The sequence below is a fragment of the Crocodylus porosus genome, unplaced genomic scaffold (assembly GCF_001723895.1).
Source record: "Crocodylus porosus isolate Cpor-Errol unplaced genomic scaffold, CroPor_comp1, whole genome shotgun sequence".
Lineage (NCBI taxonomy): Eukaryota > Metazoa > Chordata > Crocodylia > Crocodylidae > Crocodylus > Crocodylus porosus.
This window is the reverse complement of record NW_017728918.1, coordinates 31,385,811-31,394,827: the sequence shown is the minus strand read 5'-3', so window position 1 is coordinate 31,394,827 and position 9,017 is coordinate 31,385,811. Positions and strand designations below refer to the sequence as shown.

The following is a 9,017-nucleotide window of genomic DNA, read 5'->3' as shown; positions in this document are numbered from 1 at the left end:
CATACTGTTATTTGTATACTACTTTTATATCTAGTTGAGAAATGATTAATAAAAATATTAATTACTTCAGAAATAATATTGTTGCGAAGAGTGTCAGCACTTAAAATTAATAGCCTGTTATGTTAAATTAAGTACCCATATCATCTTCAAGATATCTCTCTTTACAAGCCTCCGTGGTGTGGAATTGCTATTACGGTATTTCTATTTTATATACGTTGAAACGAGACACAGAGGGAAACCAGTTTACTGAGGATCACACAAGAACAAGGAAGTGGTTCCACACATGGGCAGAGCTGGGATTTTGAAAACGGGTTACAGATGGTGTGGTGCATCATCCCATATAACATAGCACATATTTTTCTCCATTTAAAGAGAAACTCTGAAATGCTTTACTAATATGCTAGGGGGTCAGGGCTATTATTATTCTATTTAAAATCAAAGCAAAACCTATGCAACTTTTTTGGAATGTTCATTAATTTGCTATTATGCACAAAAAACAATGAACTAGGCAACGGTAATCAAAAGATGCTGTTTATTTAGTCCTGTAGTTACTAGCATTAAATGTGGATTTTTTTTTCAGATTCACAAAACAAAATCTAGCCTTGAGCATCTGGGTAGTGCATCCAGTGCTGAAAGTTTTGTCACACCTGAGTTAATGTTCACATCAGTTAATGCTTTTCGCTCAAGTTAAAAACAGTCTGCAACACTGTTAAGTAGGAGCTGCATTACCTGGAGTAGCTAACAGACAGCAGAAATGCAGAAAAAAGGACATCTTGATTAGTGGAACATCAAGACCATTAAAAAGGAGAGAGCATTGTTAACATCTGTCATTAACTGTTTAGTTGCTATGAAGGCAACTGATTCTCTCGCTACTGCCTGGATAGAAATGCAGCTGCTACTCCCGGACAGTTGGTTTTAAACTTTAGGTGAACCAGGAATCAAAACAGGGTGCAACTGCTCCCCCCCCACTGATGTCCCTGCAGTCCCACACCTCGAGTGCGAAACCAGCACTGTAACATCCTTCCTCTCATATCACATATTGTCTTTTATAAGATGAACTTTTTCTATCTTACACTCTTGTCTTTTAATTCTTATAGCAGATTTTCATGTAACAATTTTTGGCAATGGTGTCTGGTGTGATCATTCAGGCAGACTTTCTATTGCCTTTTTGTTGTTTGGCTTTTTACCTAACCAGTTCTTCTGCAGTGGTTTCGTTTTGGTTGCTGTTGTTGTCACCTTGTTTCCTATACAACAGCATAAGATATAGACCAATATGACCAATTCCAGCTACTCTTTTAGTAGACCACTCCCAAAAAAAGGACTTTTGTTTCTTAGCATTCTTTTCCATAGTATTCAAAACAGATCCTACCTCTTTTTAATGAAAATGAGGGTAGTGTCTCAAGAGAACTCTCACATCCCCAAAACAGCAACCTACTATGGAGAAAAACTGAAGTCTATAGCAAACTATAAATCGGAAGGCACCTGGCTCAAAACTGAGTGGAGCTTTTTACTTCCTTATTGATTAACCAATGCCCAGAAGGTTAATTGCCTTCATGGGTGCTCAGTTTAACCCACTGGCTTATTTGGATGGTCTTTACTCTGAACTTGGTAAGAGAATATGCCTGAGTGATACAGACAAGCAGAAAAATAGTTTGAGATGTTTAATCCCAGGTGTGGTGGGCAAGGCTTGCTCATCTTTAATTAACTTGGAAGCAAGTGTTAAAATCTACCCCAAAACCCTATAATAATTGTCAGCAGTTCTTCAATTCAACATTTATCCTCCCCCACCCCCTGCTTTGGAAACTTCCCCCCTTCTCAGGGCCACAGTCTGAGACTGTCTGACCAAGTCCTTAAAGGAACCCAGAAATCTTTTAAAAAGGAGTAATTCATGATGGGTCCCAGGTGGAAATGATTGATTTGAGGCAACAGCTGTTGCAGCTCAAAAGCCACAGGAGTAATCACATGGGTTTCATTTTGTAATTAAAAAAAAAAAAAGATTGCCTTTCTTCCCCTCCTCAGGCTAGCTGGCAGTGTGGCAGAACAAGGAGCGATGGTCTCAAGTCACAGCAAGGGAGGTTTAGGTTGCATATTAGGAAAAAAACCCCTCTCTCACTGGGAGCGGGGAGAAGCACTGAAACAGGTGCTGTCCAGAGCGGTGCTGGCATCTCCGTCCTTGTCGGCCTGTAAGGCCCGGCTGCGATGATGTAGTTGGGGCTAGTCCCGCCTTGGAGCGGGGGTGGGCGCCAGCCCTCGCTGTGTGCGTGGGTGAAGGAGTAAGCCGGGGGCGTCGGGAGGACACAGGGCGGGATGCTGCAGAACAGGGGAGACAGCATCCCGTTTCTCCTCGGAGGCAGGCAGGGGCAGCAAGGCGCCCGTGCGAAGTTCATCCTGGAGGAGCCAGGCGGGGCAGGGGAAGGCCCGAGGCACGGCGCGGTGCGGGGCCGCGCCGCGCGGTTGCCGCGGAGACCAGCCCGTGCAGGGCCGCGGCGCCGGGGGTCACAATCCCCGCAGTCACGTCACGCGGGGCCGGGGACGCCCCGGCGCGGCGGCCCCGCCAGGAAGGGAGCGCAGGAGCGAGCAGCGAGCGCCCATGGCGCCCGGGCCGGCACCGCGCCTGCGCGAGAGCCTGATGGACGTGGCGCCGGCCCGCACGGTGCTGGTGTACCGCAACGGCGACCCGCACTACCAGGCGCGCCGCGTGGTGCTGCACCGCCGCCGCGTGCCCACGCTGGACGCGCTGCTGCTGCAGCTGGACGAGGCGGTGGCGCCGCCCTTCGGCGTCCGCGCCCTCTACACGCCCCGCAGCGGCCGCCTCGTGCGCCGCCTGGACGAGCTGCAGCCCGGCGCCTGCTACGTGGCCGCCGGCCCCGAGCGCTTCAAGAAGCTCGAGTGAGTGCGGGGCGGCAGTCTCCCGCCTCCCCTCCCCTCCCCCCCGTCCGGGGTCCCGCCCTCCGGGAGGCTTCTCACAGGCACCCGGCTGGGAGAGGGTCTCCATTCAAATCGGGATTCAGTGGTGAAGCTGCTGTACGCCATAGTCCAGTGGGATTTTAAACTCTAACGGCAAGGTGCAGTTGCCTTCCTGAGCTAAGTTCTGTGCACCGTAATTAACATCAGTACGTGGCATGATGAAACCTCCAGGGACAGATTCCAACAGAGTTGGCAACCCTACTTCTATCCCTCCCTTCCCCTTCCCCTTCCCTCCCGCCCTCCCTGCCTGCCTGCCAGGCGCTGGCCTGGGGGGAGATGAGCTCCTTCCCACTGGCCCTGGGCTCTGTGGGGGGTGGGAGGCAGCAGCAGCTGCAGTCCCCAGGCCTGGCTGGCCTGGATAGGGGCCATGCCGACTCGGGCGTGGGGCTGTGGAGGCCCCTTCCAGCCCCACTTCTCCACAACTGATGCTCATGCTAACGTACTGCCACCTTAGGCGTCTTGTAATTAGCCTCCCAGTGGCCAACTTCCAGTGGGAGGATCTCAGCTACATGCCTGCTTTATGGAAGTGGGGGACTGCTTCCTAGCTTGCTCCTGTGGCCATTGGCTAAGGGCAAGTGAGACATGAGGGCATCTGAACCCCAAGCCTTTGGGTTTGGGTGTGCAAATAGGATACTTACAAATCCATTGTGGACATCTGCCTGGGGAGGAGGATATTTATTGGTTATAACAGCACATCTGCTGTTTAAACAATTGAGTTTTGCTCAGTCAAGAGGATTTGGAACTGATTTGCTTAATTCAGCTTTGAATACAAACAAATTTCCCCTCCCCCCTCCCACCATAAGCTTACTGCCTGCTGAGTGGTGGTGAGCCCCTGCCCCATTATTAGCAGGGGCTGTTGGGTAGGCACCAGCTGAATCGGGTTAAAGAAAGCACGGGTAGGAGTGATGGTGAAAGGGTCCAAATGAGCTCTCTGAGGGGGTGCAGTGAGCAGCGCACTGGCCAGTGCCTGCTGGCCCTTGAATGAGTCCAAGTAGTTGGTGGAGGCTGCCCAGTGAAACTCTGCCCAAAGATGATGCATAAACTGTGGTTCGTTTCTCTGGAGGCTCGCAAAAATCACAGACACACACTCATCAGCCGGCATAAAAGGTTGTATTTGTTTGCAAACAAAGGTCAGAGCAGAGTCAGGTACTCAGATTACTCTGATAAAGCATTGGTATTTGCAAGTGGAATTTATCTTCTCTCTCCTGAGCACGTGTGCAGACACCGGAACTCTTGCAGCTACTTCCGTTTCATACAAGCATACATGTAGTTACATCATTACATACATCGCATGTATAGTATAATTAGCTACTTAAATATGCAGGGCAGAGAGGTAAATATGCATCAGCTAATTAAGCATGCCCAGAAACTACAACAGGTCGCCAAGAGTTCAAATCCCACCCCCCTTTCAAGGACACAGATAATTGAATTCCAGCTTCTTGTAATCAGCATGAGAAAGACTAGGGAGAAACTGGGGAGGAGGAGCCTTGGGCAGTATTTCTTTCTTATCAGGTGCAAGATGCAAGCTGCGCATTTCTAACAAAGACATGAGTGGACCAGGGGCAGGAAAATGACCCCACACTGGACAGGCCTTTTGATGTGCTATTCCCAAAGGTAGGCTACCATGTAGAGTTACCAGCCCCTGTTGATGAGGGGGCCACTAAGGCACATCACTGATCACTTGGGACAAATAAGACAAAACAGGGATGGGAGTGAACACAAAAGGTTCAAAATGAGTGCTCCAAGGGGGGACATGGAGCAGAGTGCACTGGTCAGCGCCCGCTGGCCCTCAAACAAATCCAAGGAGCCAGTGGACACTGCCCAGTGAAACCGCATGGAGACATGAGCAGAACAGGGGCAGGAAAATGGTGGTGGCAGTGGACAGGAGGGAAGTTCACCCTCTCTCTGCCTGCTCCCAGATTAGCAGGAAATGCCTGTGGGGAGCAAGCAGGGAGTGGAAACCTATGTGCCTGCCTGCTGCCACAGTGCTGGGCTGAACATAGTCCCTGTGCAGCCCAGCTTCAGCAGGCAGGAGCTCCCCGTCCCTGCTGTGCTGCCCTGCTGTCCCACCCACGAGCAGGAGAGCGGGGAATAAGAAGAGGGGACCTGCATTGATCCAAGCGGGGAGGGCAGGGGGTGTTGCTTACCTTTTGAGTCCTCAGACTCTGGCATGGTTGGAAGGAGGAAACAGCCATGCCATTGCACCTCCTTTGAGTATGCTGCTGAACAGAAAGCAGAGCAGGAGGTCAGGCAGGGAAAAGGGACAGGTATGGCCCTGGGGGGAGAGGGGCGAGGGGTGTGGGATGCGAGGCTGAGTTGCAGCAGGTCTGCCCATAAGGTTGTCACCCTCCCGTATAAACTTTTGGAAGCAGAGCAGCTCAAGCTACCCTGGAATGGAGCAGGGCTTGCCTACTGCCTGGATCCTCGCTGTGTAAGGGTGACGTGAGACCACACTGTCCTATAAAGGATGCGTGGAAAAGATGAAGTGCAAAGTTAGATCCTGGAGCAACATAGTAGAGAATCTCATTTACAGCTAATGGGGAAGCAACCCAACAGTGTTATGAACTACTGTGATTGCCTTTTGTTGTTCGACAGCTGCATATGCATGTTGAGTTTGGGAAGGATGAGCACACAAAAAGAAGTTAGACACTTTAGAACAAAAGTTGCAGGTGCGTTACTGGCTGCCTTAAACCAACCAGTATCAGGAGTCTCTGCTTACTTGCCCAAATTGCCTCTCCAGACATCAGGAGAGCAGTAGCAAGGGAAATAGAATGGTGCCTGGCAGGTCGAAGATGAGAAGATAAGATGATGGCTGCGTTGTGGCTCCCACTAGACTAAAATCACAGACGTTTCCTTTCTACAACATGGCGACTGGATGAAATACCGACAGCCACATGAATAAAAATGTGGCAGTCATGACCAGAGATGACCCAGGAGGGAGTTAGGATGAAAATCAAAACTGCCAAACATCTGTCTGCAGGCTTATAGTTTGATTGGCTAGTATGAAGAAGTTTGAACTGCCTCGGAGTAAGGGTTAGTACGAATCAAGTTAACATGCAACTGTGGGGATACTCTAACACAAACACCACGTGCAAATGTGGAAGAAATGTTCAGACTAAAATACCTACTGGTCCCCCCACGTATAAATGAATCGTGTACCAGCAAGGACCATGGTAAGGCTATATATAGATTGAGCAGTAGTATATGACTGTGTTTGGATTCAAATTTGAACATAGTTCAAATAGACAGGACACAAAAAGAAGATCAGATGTGCCTTCACAGCCTCTGATGGAGTAAGCCCTCTGCTTAAGAAAACTTATGCTATGCCTCTTTAATTTAGTCTATTATCTAGCCTGCCTTCTGCCTGACCTCAAGACCAAAAGAGTAAGAAGATTCTCATCAGTTTCACTGCTGCTGTGGAGAAAGTTGTACTCAGCAGTTAAACAGCCCAGGATCATGTCTGTTTGTTGCATGTGGAAAATGAACACCACAAAAGGCAGGCATTGGATTATTCCTGGGTATTTCTGGGGCTGGTTGAATGCCGCAAAGCAGTATTCAAGAATACTCATTTGTTATGCCTCTGTTATGCTGTTTTTAGATGTATTCATGAAAATGTTTTTGCTTGCACAAATGTTTAGAGAAGAGCTGCTTTTTTTTGTATTGCCATCCATATTTGTGTTTGAATAAAACTTTGTTGCTCACTAGTTGTGGTGAATAACCAAAAGCACCACTGATTATTTTCCCTGTAATTTGAACAAGAAACTGAAATGTACATAGTACTTTTTAATGAACAATCAATGCATATAGTTTCTTATCAAGTCGAAACAGCCACTCACTACTGATGGAACAACAAGTTCTAGAAATAGTATTAGTTAACTGCTGCTGCAAAGCCTTCAGTAAGTTGCATGCATATTATATTTGTTCTTCAGAATAAGACCAAAAATGTTCATGACATAGGAGAAGATTTAGTTATAACATTGATAAAACCATTACCAAACAAAAAGCCCTCAAACAAAGAAAAATAAGTCTTCAAACAAAAAAGGGACTTTAGAAAATTGGAATTTAGTTGGATTTTATTAGCATAAAAAATAAAGAGTTAGGGTCCATATCTGTAAACTGCTGAATAAAGTGCCTGTCAGGCATTAAGAACTATGAATTACTGGATTAAACCAGAGGTTGGCAATGGGGTCACTTTAGTGGAGCTTAACCCCGTGCCTGGGCCACTTGTAAGCTGGTCTATGTTGCTGTTGCTGGAGCCGCACTTGGCCACATCAGCAGTCAGTACTCCCCACTCCACTGCCACCACTGCTGCTTCTCATTGCCATCCAGATGCCCCCAGCACAGAAATGCTGCTGAATCCCTCTGCCTCCACAGGGTAAATAAAATGGCTCTGCGTGATGAATGTAGCCTATGGGCCATACATTGCGGACCCCTTGGTTAGACCATTGATTCTTCTAGATCACTATTTTGTCTCTCCTAGTGGTAGAAAGTAGATGCTGAGCAGGAAGGTGAATTTTCTAAATATCCAGAATTTTCTCCTCTCTGTTCCTCTCCCAGTTAGCTTCCAGCATTCAGAGGTGGTACTCCTAATCAAGCCCACATGGAAGATGAAAACAGTAGTCTGAGAGTGTCCTTTTACACTTATAGTATCAGCCAAGTATACTAACATTGAATATGTGTATTATTTATATTCTGGTAGTGCATAAATGAAGCATCAAATGAGATGGAAGTTCCATTGTGTTATGCATTATATAGACACATATTAAGAGACAGGCCATGTTTTTTGGGTTTAAGTCTGCTTTAGATACATGAGACAGCCAGGATCAAAGACAAGATAGTATTATCCTCTCAGCATAGATAAAGCACTGAGATTAAAGAACTAAAGGCCAGATTTTAATGGAGCAACATCTAGCCCTTAGTAGCAACACCTGATACTTATGTAGGTTAAATCCTTATGTAGATTGAATCCTACAGGTGAAATGGGCATTTCCCTGTTTAGTCTCCACGGTATCGATTTGAACTAGTGCTCTGATTAGCTTGTTACCTGGAAGGTGACAGCAGTGCTTTGAAAATGGCAACTAAGAAACTTACATGCCTGGGCTACTTAAGTAGATTTGGTAGCATCTAAACTCTGATTTTAAAAATAGTGGTGTCATCAATTTTGAGATTATATCTCATCTATCTATTCAGGTGCCCAAATCTTTCTAAATAACCTGGCCCTAAGTACTCTGTAGCAGTCATGAACCTATCTACATAAATTGAGTTCCAATTCAGTGTCTTAACCCCAAGACAATCCTTTATTTACTATACCAAAACTGATAACAATTTGCAATCCTTTTGGCACTAATTAAATGTACCACAGTTAGTTCAAAGTATTTTATTAAATTATCAACTAACAACAGAAATGGATGGATGTGTTTGTCTGATTTCCTTTTTTCCTTTTCCCCGCTGCAGTTATCTTCATATAGGTACCAAAAAACCTCCAAGGAAGGCGATAGATGTGGTAAGTATCTCTGAACACTGTCATTTGAACTTACTGTAAAAAATCTCATCATTATTAGCTGGATGTTTCTATCACGTAATTTGAAACCATATATAAAATAATACGTAATTTGTAATGTACAATAATAATAGTAATGATACTGATGAAGTTTGCCTTAAATTCGTTATCCTAAATGTAAGATTCCCTGTGTTTACCTTTGAGGTACAAAGATGTGGCACACTTGCTATTTGTCATGGCTTTTCTTTTTTGTAACACTGTTCTTCATTATAGGTAGATTGTCACTGAAGAAAAATTTTTCTGGATTTTAGGAAACGAAGAGTAATTATTTCACCTTTTGTATCTTTTGATAGGATGTACAGCTAGCACTTGAAGCTGCATTTGTTTCAGATGACATTGATTAATACTCTTGAAAGCAGTCATTAGTCTGAATATAAGGGTTTCATAGTTTCTAGGGTCAGAAGGGACCTGAGCAGATCATCAAGTCCCACCCCCTGCCATGGCAGGAAAGAGTACTGGGGTCAAATGACCCCAGCAAGATGTTCATCTA

General features: G+C 46.1%; 1 protein-coding gene across 1 annotated transcript in view; it reads left to right on the top strand.

Moving 5' to 3' along the window:
- Positions 1–2,590: 2,590 nt before the first annotated feature.
- Positions 2,591–9,017, top strand: part of LOC109312101 (doublecortin domain-containing protein 2C-like) — a 49,141-nt gene continuing 42,714 nt past the window's right edge. The window contains exons 1-2 of the mRNA XM_019538146.1: positions 2,591–2,889; positions 8,422–8,470. Coding sequence (XP_019393691.1) covers positions 2,591–2,889; positions 8,422–8,470 — 348 coding nt within the window. The remainder of the gene's footprint in view (positions 2,890–8,421; positions 8,471–9,017) is intronic.